General features: G+C 54.7%; 1 protein-coding gene across 3 annotated transcripts in view; it reads left to right on the forward strand.

Annotated features, from left to right (window-relative positions):
- LOC121462635 (calcium homeostasis endoplasmic reticulum protein) overlaps positions 1-13132 on the forward strand; it is a 14008-nt gene continuing 876 nt past the window's right edge. Inside the window, exons 1-17 of one of the 3 annotated variants that reach the window (XM_041674357.1) lie at positions 1-87; positions 363-536; positions 3738-3922; positions 4563-4700; positions 4771-4922; positions 6189-6333; positions 6420-6509; positions 6655-6910; positions 8314-8489; positions 10018-10453; positions 11143-11381; positions 11529-11662; positions 11998-12084; positions 12167-12310; positions 12386-12502; positions 12682-12776; positions 12877-13062. In XM_041674357.1, coding sequence (XP_041530291.1) covers positions 63-87; positions 363-536; positions 3738-3922; positions 4563-4700; positions 4771-4922; positions 6189-6333; positions 6420-6509; positions 6655-6910; positions 8314-8489; positions 10018-10453; positions 11143-11381; positions 11529-11662; positions 11998-12084; positions 12167-12310; positions 12386-12502; positions 12682-12776; positions 12877-13062 — 2779 coding nt within the window. In that variant the 5' untranslated portion in view covers positions 1-62. Of the gene's footprint in view, positions 88-362; positions 537-3737; positions 3923-4562; positions 4701-4770; positions 4923-6188; positions 6334-6419; positions 6510-6654; positions 6911-8313; positions 8490-10017; positions 10454-11142; positions 11382-11528; positions 11663-11997; positions 12085-12166; positions 12311-12385; positions 12503-12681; positions 12777-12876; positions 13063-13132 lie in introns of those variants that run through there. The other 2 variants (XM_041674358.1, XM_041674359.1) reach the window with 2 other exon arrangements.

A 13132-nucleotide genomic window follows, 5' to 3' on the forward strand; every position in this document is an offset into this window, starting at 1 on the left:
TCTGCGGCCGGTGCTGGTGGGCGATCGTGAGGCGCCGGAGGTCGTTCCCAACGGCTGCAGCCATGGAGATGCCGCTGCCGCCAGACGGTGAGGTCCATCCCTGAGCGGAGATTGTTAGGTTCTCCCCGCGTGCCCCCGCCGGCTGGTCGTGCCTCTCCAAGTTCCCGGCTCGGAGACGAAGCGCGCTACGGCCTCGCCGCTCCTCCCGCGGCCTCTCCCGTGGGTCCCCGCATTCCAGCGCGCGCGCTTGGCCCTATTCAGGACCCGTACACCGCCGCCTCGCTGCGGCCCGCCCCAGAGGACCCCGGCCCGATCCCCGGGTTCGAGCTGCCCCCATTGACGCCTTTTCCTCCGTCCTGCAGACCAGGAGCTTCGAAATGTCATCGACAAGCTCGCTCAGTTCGTGGCTCGCAACGGGCCCGAGTTCGAGAAAATGACGATGGAGAAACAGAAGGACAACCCGAAATTCTCGTTTCTGTTTGGAGGCGAGTTCTACAGTTACTACAAATGCAAGCTGGCTCTGGAGCAGCAGCAGCGTGAGTCCCCCCCGGCCCTCGGCCGCCTCGGCATTCAGTCCGGGCCCCGCCGCAGCCTTTTTCTTTGGGGTCGCATGTTTCGCGGTCTGCAAAGCCGGGCGGTTGTGTCTCTGACTGTTCTTTCTGTCGTTCCTGGGGCCCTGCACCAAGATAGACTGTTGAATCTGTGTGCCGTAAGGAGTCATACATTGAAGTGTCCTAAACTCTCTTCCCGGGCGCTGGTCGGGAGTTCCTGGATTGTCTTTGCCCAGGGGATGACGGTCTGCAGGAAGGCGGGAAGCAGAGACTTGTATCTGGGGCAGGAACTATGTAGCCCATTCTAAAGGCTGAGACCAGAGGTTTCTGTGCGTTTCGGATGCATAGATCAAAAAAGTTTCCCCTTTAGTTTCTACAGCGTTTTTTCTTTTCTTTTTTTTCCTGTTTGTTTTAATTGGTTTTTGACACAGTTTCTCTGTGCTGCTCTGGCCATCCAGGAGCCAGCTTTGTAGACCAGGCTGGCCTCAAACTCAGAGATCTCTGCCTTCCGAGTTCTGGGATTAAAGATATGTGCACCACCCTGCCTGGCCTAACTGTATCTTAAAATGTCCAACTAGGTGAGCATCAAGAAACACATGATAATAAAAATAAAATTTAAGAGCCAGATGTGGTGGGTCAGCCCTTTAATCCCAGCACTCAGAAGGCAGAGGCAGTTGGATCTCTGAGTTTGAGGCCAGTCCCATCTACACATTGAGTTCCTGTACTAGCATGACGGCATAGACCCAGTCTCAGAAAACTGGGGAAAAAATAAAATAGTTAGGAAGCACAGCTGGTCTGTGAGGTCTCACACTGTAGCCCAGGTTGGTCTGGCAGCATGTTACTCAGACTGGCTTCCAACTCAAGCCAAACCTGCACCAGCTTTTCAGGTATTTGGGATTACAAGTGCAAGCCAGTATACCCCAGCTTTGAATGACAATATTGTACCGGGTAATTCTAACGCTTGGGTGAGCTGTTGGAATGAGTGCCTGCCCTTGCAAAGCTACGGGCATTCAAAGGTGACAGCTGCCAAGCCACAGTCCTGATGCCAAATACTTTCTTTGGTGTGCTCTAGCATTATGTTGTGGATGGTTGATAGAAAACTTGTATATGTCAAACTTTTAAACTGTAGACTTTTATAGAAAACAAACTTGAAGAAACTGTATATTCAGAGAGGAGCCACCAGTGGCCACAAGTGTGAGCTGAGGGAAGGTTTGATATGGAGAGTTCTGATATACCAATGTGGGCTGGAGTCTGTGGGTCATAAGGTTTTGTCTCCTATTTAGTCTTGGTAGAGGTCAGCTGTTTGATGTCACTTAGCCTCAGAGCACCAAGTTCATAACCATCCTAAGGCAACAGAGAGCCACAGAGAGTTCCAACACAACAGGCTGGATTTGGGGAGAGAGGTGATTGATAGTCACCCCTTATAAGGGGGTCAGCCTAAGCGTGGAGGTAGGTGGGATCAAAGGTAGACCAAGGGATAGGTGAGGGGTGGCAACGTGGGAGTAAGTTTTGATAGTGCCTGGGAGCTGTACAGGAAGTCTGCCCATACTTCCCATCTGGACAGTCACTTGTTGGGGCTGCCAAAGGGAAAGGAAAATGCATGGAAGCCATGGCAGGTTGGGGCTGGGATCAGGAGGGCTTTACGAGAGCCGTGCCATAGTAGGATCTACTGAACAAGACAGGGACAGCCAGGGGCAAACTGGAGGGAGAGTCTTGGACAAGCTGAGGGTGGGGTGGCACAGGCTGAGGGTGGTAGGTGGTGGAAGTCCAGAAGAGGGTTTGGGTTTGACCGTAAGGGAGGAGTTGCTTGCTGAGGAGCTATGAGCGTCACTTGGACATTAAGCTCAGAAAGGGCTGCGAGCTGACTCAGTATTTTATCGCTAAACCTTGGACTGGTCTAGAATGGCGCTCAGCAAGCACTGTGGTGAAGGCTAGTGCTGAGTTGTTGGTTAAAACTTGTAGTCCAAGCCGGGCGGTGGTGGCACACGCCTTTAATCCCAGCACTTGGGAGGCAGAGGCAGGCGGATCTCTGTGAGTTCGAGACCAGTCTGGTCTACAGAGCTAGTTCCAGGACAGGCTCCAAAGCCACAGAGAAACCCTGTCTCGAAAAACCAAAAAAAAAAAAAAACTTGTAGTCCACTATCACCATGGCCTTATATTTGCAAAGTGCAATAAAAGTGTGAATTGTGGGCTGTTGCCTTTCCCGTAGATTATCCGTTGGGCAAGACTGCTCCACAGGCCCTGTCTACAGTGTGCATAGGGCCACACTACTACAGGACACATACCTTAGGTACGATGCAGGCAGAGGCTGATTAGTGTGAGGCTGTGTCTACCCTCATCTGGATGGACCGCAGGGAAAGCCCAGTGCTGTCATGAGTGAAGGTCTGGGCCATCAGTGGCTCCTCCAGAGTGGAGCTCTCCCCAAAGGAGTGTGGGATTTACAGCTTAAACCAGGCCAACTAAGGCCTAAGTGATACCCGCCCCCTTGCCATACCTTCTTTGTTTTTGTTCAAAGTTCATTTCCTTTGGGTAACCCTCAGAGGCTCCCACAGATTGGCCATGTTGTTGGCATCAGGCAGGGCCCAGAAGTAGAGGGTAAGCAGGCCATCTTGTTAAAGTCCTGCCTGCAGGCAGGGAAGTCCCTTTTCTCCAGACATACTGATCCCTCATCTGGCCAGCATGGCCCAGGCACTTACTGTCATACCAGTGTGTTATTGTTGGTTCAAGCTAGGTGATCCTGTATGCTGGTCCAAGGCCTGCAGTTTGAAAGGATCACCACAGGAGGTGTGGCAGGTCATGGAGACACTCCATCCTTGTGTGTGCTGGCCAGACCTTCAGAATATGTCTTGAGTGAAGGGAGAGTTTAGGGATCAGTCACATGGAACAAACACACCCCTAGGATAGATACCACATCTCCAGCAATGGCCATAGTACCTTAGTCCTGGCTAAGAAGGGAAGATGGGCAGATTCAGCCTATGTGGTGAGGAGGTGGTACAAAGGCAGCTTTGATAATCTCCAGGAAGACCAGGTACAACAAGGGAAAAAAAGCACGGGCAGGTTAGCTGTATGAGTTGGAGAGTGAATTTAGCTTTCTTCCATCAACTCCTCCATACTGGTCAAACCTGATGCATCTCAGGGAACCTGGGGCTGGCCCTGGGCTCACAGGACCCATCTCTCTCCTACTAGTCATCTGCAAGCAGCAGGCCCCAGAGCTGGAGCCAACTGCAACCATGCCCCCTCTGCCACAACCTCCGCTAGCTCCCACGGCACCCCTCACTCCGGCCCAGGGCACCCCGTCAATGGACGAGCTCATCCAGCAGAGCCAGTGGAGTCTTCAGCAGCAGGAGCAGCACCTGCTGGCCCTGCGTCAGGTACAGCTGTTTCTTGGGCTAGTGACCATGGGGTCACCTTCCAGTAGGACTGTGGAACATTCACAGGTGTTGCTAGGTGGACTTGTGGATGCCACCACCTGGTGACTTGGTGCCTATCAGGCTGAGTGAGTAGGGAGGGACCTCATTGGCCAATCTGTTAGGCTGATCCTATTGCCAAGTTCTCTAGGGAGGAGAATCAGAAATGAAAGGGCCTGGGTACTAGCCCCACTTGGTGTTTCCTTGCTTGCCCTTGTCACACACCAAGCATGTGTGTTTGCTACCCATCATAGACTGGACACCAGAACTGGCCTCTTAGTCTTAACTGGCTTGATGGCCCATATTTAGCATTTGTGGTTTGGGTTCTGGTTTTGTTTAGTTTGCTTTGCTTTTGAGACAGCATCTCCCCAAGCTGTCCTAGAATCACAGTCTTCCTGCCTCAGCCTCCCAAGGGCTAGGATCACAGGTGCCTACCACATGTTAGCCCTCATTCCTGCCTCCCTGACTTCATTTTCCTGTTAGCTGAGGCCTGTGCTGCCTACTGTGGTGCCTACCGTCACAGGATTTGGCATATGCTAAAGACAGATACCAGTGTGTCTGCTAGAGCCCCTGTTGACACCACCTGTCCCTATGGCCTTCCCAGGAGCAAGTGACTGCAGCTGTGGCACATGCAGTGGAGCAGCAGATGCAGAAGCTGCTGGAAGAGACACAGTTGGACATGAGCGAGTTTGACAACCTGCTACAGCCCATCATTGACACCTGCACTAAGGATGCCATCTCGGTGAGGCTCAGTGTGGGGTGGGGGTGCCGTCACCTGCCTGACCACCCACTCACCCTGGCCTGACTCTCAGGCTGGGAAGAACTGGATGTTCAGCAATGCCAAGTCCCCACCACACTGCGAGCTGATGGCAGGCCACCTGCGCAACCGCATCACCGCCGATGGAGCACATTTCGAGCTGCGGCTGCACCTCATCTATCTGATCAATGATGTGCTGCACCACTGGTGAGTACGCGATCCCTCGGGCCATAGCCCACACCTGTAATTACGGGTCTCCCTCCCAGCTCACCACACCACCCCTGCCACACACACACACTGCATCCCCTCCCAGGACAGTGTTTGGCACCTCAGAAGGCAGGCCTTTGGTTCTGCTGCCTCCTTTCTACTTCTGCAGCCATCATGTATCTGCTTTAGGCTGCTGTCCTCCCCACCACTGCTCCTCACAGCCAGACACATGGCTACTACACTGTGTGGACCCTGCCTCCCCTCTGTTCAGATATATCCTGGGGGCTGCTTTTGATGACTCTCTGGCTATCAGACTTCTCCTTTGTGCTATGGCTCCAGCCTCTTAGGGCCTGGGAGGTGTGTCTCTGCATGGCTACCGGGTGAAGTTGATGGAGGAAACCAGAACCCAGAACTCTGGCCAGAGGCAGGTGCAGGAGTTCCATGCTAGTGTTACATGCTGACAGTCAGCTAAGCTAACTGCCTCCCTGCCTCATCTCCATGTCTGTCCGGCTGGGAAGTGAGCAGTGGCTCTGCTATCTGCGCCCTCCTACACTGCACCTTTTTCTCTCAGTGGCTTGCTGCTGCCTCTGAGGACAGAGCCTCTGCTCAGATGGCCTCTCCCCCACTCCCTGCTATACTCTTCACCTGGACTCACACAGAAGTCTGGCCTGCAATGCCTTTCGTTACCCAGCTCCTGCCAGTCCTTGCTGCCCTGTGACCTCAGCTGTGGGAGCTGAAGCTGCTAGCCTCTGTCTGCATCTTTCCTGGTTCGGCATATGGTTGCTGAGCCACTGTCACACAAGAGGCCTGGATTCACCATACTGCACAGCTGGAGGGGCCTTCCTGGGCTGTTTCTTCCTCTTTGTCCCCTCTCAGTGGCACTGGGCACAAAACCCAGGGTCTTGGCACATGGCATGCAAATGCTGTGCCCGGGGCTGACCATAACCTTTGTGGGTGGTTAGGCTCCAAGAAGCCTCCTCAGTGGCCCTATGGGGCTCGGGAATCCCTGCTGAGCGGGCACAGTGGTGACTAGGTCCTGACCACAGCAGCCCCACTGCACCCTTTGCACATATGCAAGCACTCTGGTGGGCCCTTCTGATAGTGAAGGCCATGTTCTGAATAGCCCTGGGGTGCACACTCGCTTGTCTCCCAAGACAAGGCACCTGCATTGTAGGTAGTCCTGTGTGGTTGGGGGGCATTTCCTGAGGAGAGGGTGCTGTGGCTGCAGCCGCATGGTAACGGGTGCGTGGCCGGGTCCCGCCCCAGGGCCCTGACGCGCGGAAGGTCTCTCCCTCACAGCCAGCGCAAGCAGGCCCGGGAGCTGCTGGCTGCCCTGCAGAAGGTGGTGGTGCCTATCTACTGCACTAGCTTCCTGGCTGTGGAGGAGGATAAGCAGCAGAAGATTGCCCGGGTATGAGGCTGCTGGGGCTGGGTGGGTGGGTGAGCATCTGGGCTGAGTGGCATGGCCTCTGCCTCACGAGTCTTCCTCTGCACCAGCTCCTACAGCTCTGGGAGAAGAATGGCTACTTTGATGACTCCATCATTCAGCAGCTACAGAGCCCCGCCCTGGGACTTGGCCAGTACCAGGTGAGCGCCACACAGCAGGGGCTACCCATCACTACAAAGTCTTAAACTGTGGATGTTTTCATCACTGAATCTGGCTGCATCTTACATACCTTTTAGCTATTGGGTCCCAGAATGGTATCTTGAATGGTGGTGTTTTCTCCACCAGGCTACTCTCATCAACGAGTACTCCTCAGTGGTGCAGCCTGTGCAGCTGGCTTTCCAGCAGCAAATCCAGAGCCTCAAGACACAGCATGAAGAGTTTGTCAGCAGCCTGGCCCAGCAGCAACAACAGCAACAGCAGCAGCCACAGCCACAGATTCAGCTGCCTCAGATGGAAGCAGAAGTGAAGGCCACACCCCCACCAGCAGCACCTCCCCCAACCCCAGCACCTGCTCCCACCATCCCACCAACTACCCAGCCAGGTATGCAGTTCCCTCCACCTCTTACAACTGAATGCCTTGGCCAGACAGTGGTGGCACATGTCTTTAATCCCAGCACTTAGGAGGCAGAGGCAGGCAGATCTCTATAAGTTTGAGGCCAGCCTGGTCTAGAGAGTGAGTTCCACAATAGGTTCCAAAGTTACAGAGAAGCCCTGTCTTGGGGCGGGGGGAGCCAAACAAAAAAACAAACAAACAAACCTGAATGCTCTTAACGTCATTTATTCCCCTGGTCCCCTGGCCACCTGCTCCACAGCCCGCCCACCGCTGGGCCAAGAGTAATCTGCTTATGTGCCCAGACTAGGCCAGCAGTGTCTGCTCAGCATGGCCCCCAGAGTAGAATAGAGGAGGCAGGCTAGTGTGTTAATCCACACTTGGTACACTGTTAAAGGTATGGTCCAGGGCTGGGTGAGCTCAGCACGTGTGTAGCCCAATCCTAAATACACAACAACACACTCTGATCTTGTGTTTGTAGTGTATGTGTGTATGTGTGTAAGGACCACTTATGAAGAAACCTGGGTAAGGTCTGAAATGAGTACTCAGGAAGCTGAGGCAAGAAGATTTTAAGTTTTAGACCAGCGAGTACTTGCTGTGCAATCACAAGGGCCTCATTTTAAAAGTCAGATGTAAGATGGGCAATCAAGGCACATGCCTTTAATCCCAACACTTGGGAGGCAGAGGCAGGCTGATCTCTGTGAGTTTGAGGCCAGCCTGGTCTACAAGAGCTAGTTCCAGGACAGATACCAAAGCTACAGAGAAACTTGTCTCAGGGAAGAAAAAAAACAAAAACAAAAAACAGAGAGAAGGCTGGGTAGAGTAGTGTGTGTGTCAGCTCAGTGCTGAGAAGGCAGAGACAGGCAGATTCCTGTCTCCAAAACTGAGGCGGAGACCAGTAAGGCAACTCAGTGGGTAGAAGCACTTGCAGGCGTCTGATGACCTCAGTTGATCCCTAGGATCCACAGGATAGCAGGAGAGAGCCTGCTGCCAAGAGTTGCCCTCTGACTACCATGAGATGAGTTCACTAAAAAAACATAATTTGAGCTGGGCAGTAGTGGTACCTATCTTTTATCCCAGCACTCGGGGGTAGGGGCAGGTGGATCTCTGTGAGTTCCAGGACAGCCAAGTCTACACAGAGAAACTGAGAAACCCTTGGGGGGGGTGGGGGGGAGATATGACAACTTCTAGACAAAACAGTGACATGTCATGAGCATCGAGAATGTCCACTCTTGTATCCCTAGAGGACTGTGGTGGTGACATTGGCAGCAGTGGCTTTCAGTGACTTTAGGAACACAATTCAGTCCTGTCCTGGGCTGGGTTGGGGGTGTTAGGCTCAACAGTCCTTCCTCCTACTGACGGGCCACCCCTAACTGACTGTCACCTGTGTTTAGATGACAACAAGCCTCCCATCCAGATGCCTGGTTCTTCAGAGTACGATGCCTCGGCAGGTGTTCAGGATCCTGCAGCTGCTGGCCCTCGGGGTCCTGGCCCCCATGAGCAGATCCCGCCAAACAAGCCCCCTTGGTTTGATCAGCCTCACCCTGTTGCTCCTTGGGGTCAACAGCAGGTACGTCATCTGTTGAGACGTGTGTGACAGTAAAGGCCTGCTCTGTGTGCTCCTAGTAGGGTCCTGTGGGGCAGCAGGCAGGGGGCGGCCATAACAGTCCAGGGATAGTGGACCCTGAGCAGACGCCCAGTACCACCATTGTTTGGGCCACTCAGGGTCCTCTTTGGCCTGTCCTTACTAGTGCAGCTTTCAGGTCTATCAGGAAGGATAGAAGGAAGATGAGAAGTGGTGAGCTTCCCCAGAGGCTGCAGGTGCTGCCTGCAGTGCCAGGACTCTGGGTGACTCAGACCAGAGCAGGGATTACATGGGACATGACCAGCCCCGTAATTTGTTAGGTGAGATTGACTGGAGCGGCTGGGAACAGCGTACTTTCCCATCAACGGGACATGGCCATGCCACTGTAGAGAACACTTACGGGTGCCAGGGATGTGGCTCTGGGCTGAGAACTACAGGTCTCAGATCTGAGCCTCACCTCTCACCTTCAGGTTTAGTTGACAAGAGATGCACATCCCTGTCAACAGTACCCACATCCCAGTGTGGGCTGTGAGCCTGCTGGGTGGGCACATGGGAACTTTTGAGGGAGGTATGTGACAGGCTTTGCGTAGGCTCAGTATGATCTGTGGGATGGAGGGCTGGTCCACTGAGGCTTACCAGCTAGTATGGCAGTCTACCACCAAATCTGGAGGTTACAGGCGTTAGCAGCCCATGTAGATGGCAAGGTACTGGATTCTATCCCTAGAAGTGGGGGATAGAACCAGGCTTGTAATTGCAGTCTTTGGAAGGCTGAGGCAGGAAGATTGAGTTCCAGGCTATCCTGGAACTGGAGTGGAGTGCCGCCCATACCCCTCTTCCCCCAGTAAAAAAGACCGTGAAGCCAACCAGGCTTCTCATCCTGCCTTCATGGTACCTTAGAAATCATCCTGCACCAGGCAGTGGCGGCACACGCCTCTGTGAGTTCCAGGACAGGCTAAGCTAGCTACACAGAGAAACCCTGTCTCAAAAGAAAAAGAAATTATTCCTGCTATTGGATTCATCTCAAAACAGAAAGAAAGAAAAAAGAAAACAAAACAAAAAGAAATTATTCCTGCTATTTAACAATTCAGCCTTCTGCTTCTCTTGGAAGCCAGAGGAGAGAGCACCCTACTTACCTGGCGTGGATCATGTAGCTTGCTGCCAAGCGTTGGGAGTGCTGGGGGACCTGTTGTGGTCTCTCCTGTACCAACCTAAGAAAGGCAGCTGTTGTCCTGGAGAAAGGAACAAGGACAGGTGTCTAGGCTGACCTCAGGCAGTGTTCTGGATGAGAGGGTCTCTTACTATAGAGTGGGGTGGTTTAAGGCACATGGCCCAATTTGTTGGGATGTTTTGTGGTGTGGTACAGGATGTACCCCTGATGTGTCCCACTAGGGATCTGGTGCCTGTTGGGCCTGAGGGAGACACATTTGGTCCTGCTTTAGATGTGAGGTTGCAGCCCCAGTGGGGACCTAGGAGAGATAACTACAGACCTTGATCTCATGTCTGTGTTTTGCAGCCCCCGGAGCAGCCTCCATACCCACACCACCAAGGTGGACCACCTCACTGCCCACCCTGGAACAACAGCCATGAGGGCATGTGGGGCGAGCAGCGTGGGGACCCTGGCTGGAATGGGCAACGAGATGCTCCCTGGAACAACCAGCCAGATCCCAATTGGAATAACCAGTTTGAAGGACCATGGAACAATCAGCATGAGCCACCACCCTGGGGTGGTGCCCAGCGTGAGCCGCCTTTCCGGATGCAGCGACCTCCCCACTTCCGTGGGCCCTTCCCACCCCACCAGCAGCACCCACAGTTCAACCAGCCTCCACACCCCCACAACTTCAACCGCTTCCCACCCCGCTTCATGCAGGATGACTTCCCCCCTCGTCACCCTTTTGAGCGGCCACCCTACCCTCACCGCTTCGACTATCCCCAAGGAGACTTCCCTGCAGGTGAGTGGGTAGGGCAATGTAGGAAGGCCTGTTGGGGTGTCCCAGGTATGCCTGGCTGTCAGTGTTGTGGAAGTGACAGGCATAGGATGGGTATGGAATGGGCAGACAAGGGTGGCCTCCACCCTGCACCCACACGCACAGGCCAGTTGGACTTTTCTGTCTGTACTTCCAGCACCGTATTCCTGCTCTTGCCTTGCTGTCCTTCCTGGCTGTTCGTCCATCTGAAGCTGTACCTGTGTCTTCTTGTTTCTTGTGGTTGCTGTGTCAGCCTGAGCTGGACACAGAAGGCATAGACAAGAGAGTGTGCCTCAGTGGTAGAAATCCACACCCTACTCAGGGTCCTCAGGGCTGGCCTCAGGAAGGCTTCCCTCTGCATGTGTCCTCCCTGTTCTCTTCAGAGGACCTCAGGCAGTTGGGGTGGAGTCCAGCAGAGTAGCCATAACGTTACGCTTCAAGGGCAGCTGCTGGCTCAGCTGTCTTGAGTCCTGGCAGAGAAAGACCTCAGCACATCCCCAGGGAGGAGGTGGAAGTTCAGCTTGCTGCCACTGGGTGCAGTGGTGTGGTCCTTCTGTTTTGTCACTTGAGTCCCCTTAGTTGCACCCATATCTGTGAGAGTTCCAGGCCTTCTTATTGGCCTTCTCACTCCACTTGGCTACAGAGCAAGCTGGAGACAATGTTTTGTTTTGCAGAGATGGGACCTCCTCACCACCACCCTGGCCACCGCATGCCACACCCTGGGATCAATGAGCACCCGCCCTGGGCCGGGCCCCAGCACCCTGACTTTGGCCCTCCTCCCCACGGCTTCAATGGCCAGCCCCCCCACATGCGACGACAAGGCCCACCTCACATCAACCATGATGACCCCAGCCTGGTCCCCAATGTACCCTACTTCGATCTTCCGGCGGGGTTAATGGCTCCCCTTGTGAAGGTGATACTGGACAGGGTGGTAGGTGGTAGTGTATGGTGGAAGGAAGGGCGTGCTGATGTTGGGCTGGGTTCCTGCCTTGCGACTGTCTTCTACTGGGTGGCCAGGGAGGACTCTGCAGGGCACAGGCAATAGCATGTTCTCCTACAGCTGGAGGACCACGAGTACAAGCCTTTGGACCCCAAAGACATCCGCCTGCCACCCCCTATGCCACCCAGCGAGAGGCTGCTCGCAGCTGTGGAAGCCTTCTATAGCCCACCCTCCCATGACAGGCCGAGGAACAGGTAGGGAGGCTGGGCCCCAGGCCTGGTTGAGCCCCTGCCCTCCTAGTCCAACTTGCAGGTGAGGAGCTGGTTCCTCCAAACATTCTATGCATTGGTCTCGGATGCTGGGCATGGAGTACAGGCCTTGTGCCGTCCAATGTTGGCCCAGCAGCCATTAATTTAAGAACAGCAAGTTTATGAGGTCCCCTGGGATTCGGCTGCCTACCAGGTCCTTCCAGTGGGAAGGAGGTCTAAACACATAGCAGAGCCCTAGCTGCCTCCTGGTTAGCTTCCTTCCTGGCCATTATGGCCCTTGGAGGCCATCCCAGGTCTCTCATGGGGGCCTTGTCTTACAGTGAGGGCTGGGAGCAGAACGGCCTCTATGAGTTCTTCCGAGCCAAGATGCGGGCAAGGCGGCGCAAGGGCCAGGAGAAAAGGAACAGGTAATCTGGGTGGGTGTCATGGGGCAGCCCCGTGGTGTGTGGTGCCCTAACTGGCCATCCTCACTATGGCATTTTCCTGCAGCGGCCCCTCCAGATCACGCAGCAGGTCCAAGAGCCGAGGCCGCTCATCATCTCGCTCCAGCTCCCGCTCCTCGAAATCTTCGCGCTCCTCCTCACGCTCACGATCCCGCTCCCGCTCCCGCTCCTCCTCACGCTCCAGGTCCAGGTAGGCATGCGGGGGCATTGAGAAGCCCATGTACACTGCTCCTACCAGCCCTCCATTGTCCCACTGTCCCCACAGAAGTCGCAGTCGGTCACGCTCTTCCAGAAGCCGCTCACGCTCCAGGTCCAGATCCAGGTCCAAGTCATACTCTCCAGGGAGGCGGCGACGCTCCAGGTCCAGGAGCCCCACCCCACCGTAAGCCGTTGGTGTGGGGTATTCAGAGGCACCTCTATTGCTAAAGGGCAGGTGGCATCACTTAGACCAACTGGGCCAGCCCACAGGCACTTTCCTACCATGCTTAAATGGCTGCTCTCAGTGCTCTTAAGTCCCATTATAGAGTTCATCAGCTTACCACATGGCTCTCATCATTCCAGCTCCGCAGCTGGCCTGGGTTCTAATTCAGCACCTCCCATACCGGACTCAAGGCTTGGAGAAGAGAACAAAGGCCATCAGATGCTGGTGAAGATGGGTGAGTACCTGAGTCAGTGCCAGCTTCCTGCATGGGACCCTGCTGGGGGTTCAGTGGTCACACACAGCCTTGACATGTGCACCTTCTTTGCTCTCTCAAGGTTGGAGCGGATCTGGTGGCCTTGGTGCAAAGGAGCAAGGCATCCAGGACCCCATTAAGGGTGGCGATGTCCGGGATAAGTGGGACCAGTACAAGGGCGTGGGCGTGGCCCTGGATGACCCTTATGAGAATTACCGCCGCAACAAGAGCTATTCCTTCATTGCCCGCATGAAGGCCCGCGATGAGTGTGAGTAATGGTGTGGGTGGGCAGGGCAGGCATAGTCCTGCTGGAGAGGTGGAGTGACGGCCCTGTTCTC

This window comes from Microtus oregoni, unplaced genomic scaffold (assembly GCF_018167655.1).
Source record: "Microtus oregoni isolate MIOR12 unplaced genomic scaffold, Mior012 000025F_ref0000491, whole genome shotgun sequence".
In the NCBI taxonomy this organism is placed as follows: domain Eukaryota; kingdom Metazoa; phylum Chordata; class Mammalia; order Rodentia; family Cricetidae; genus Microtus; species Microtus oregoni.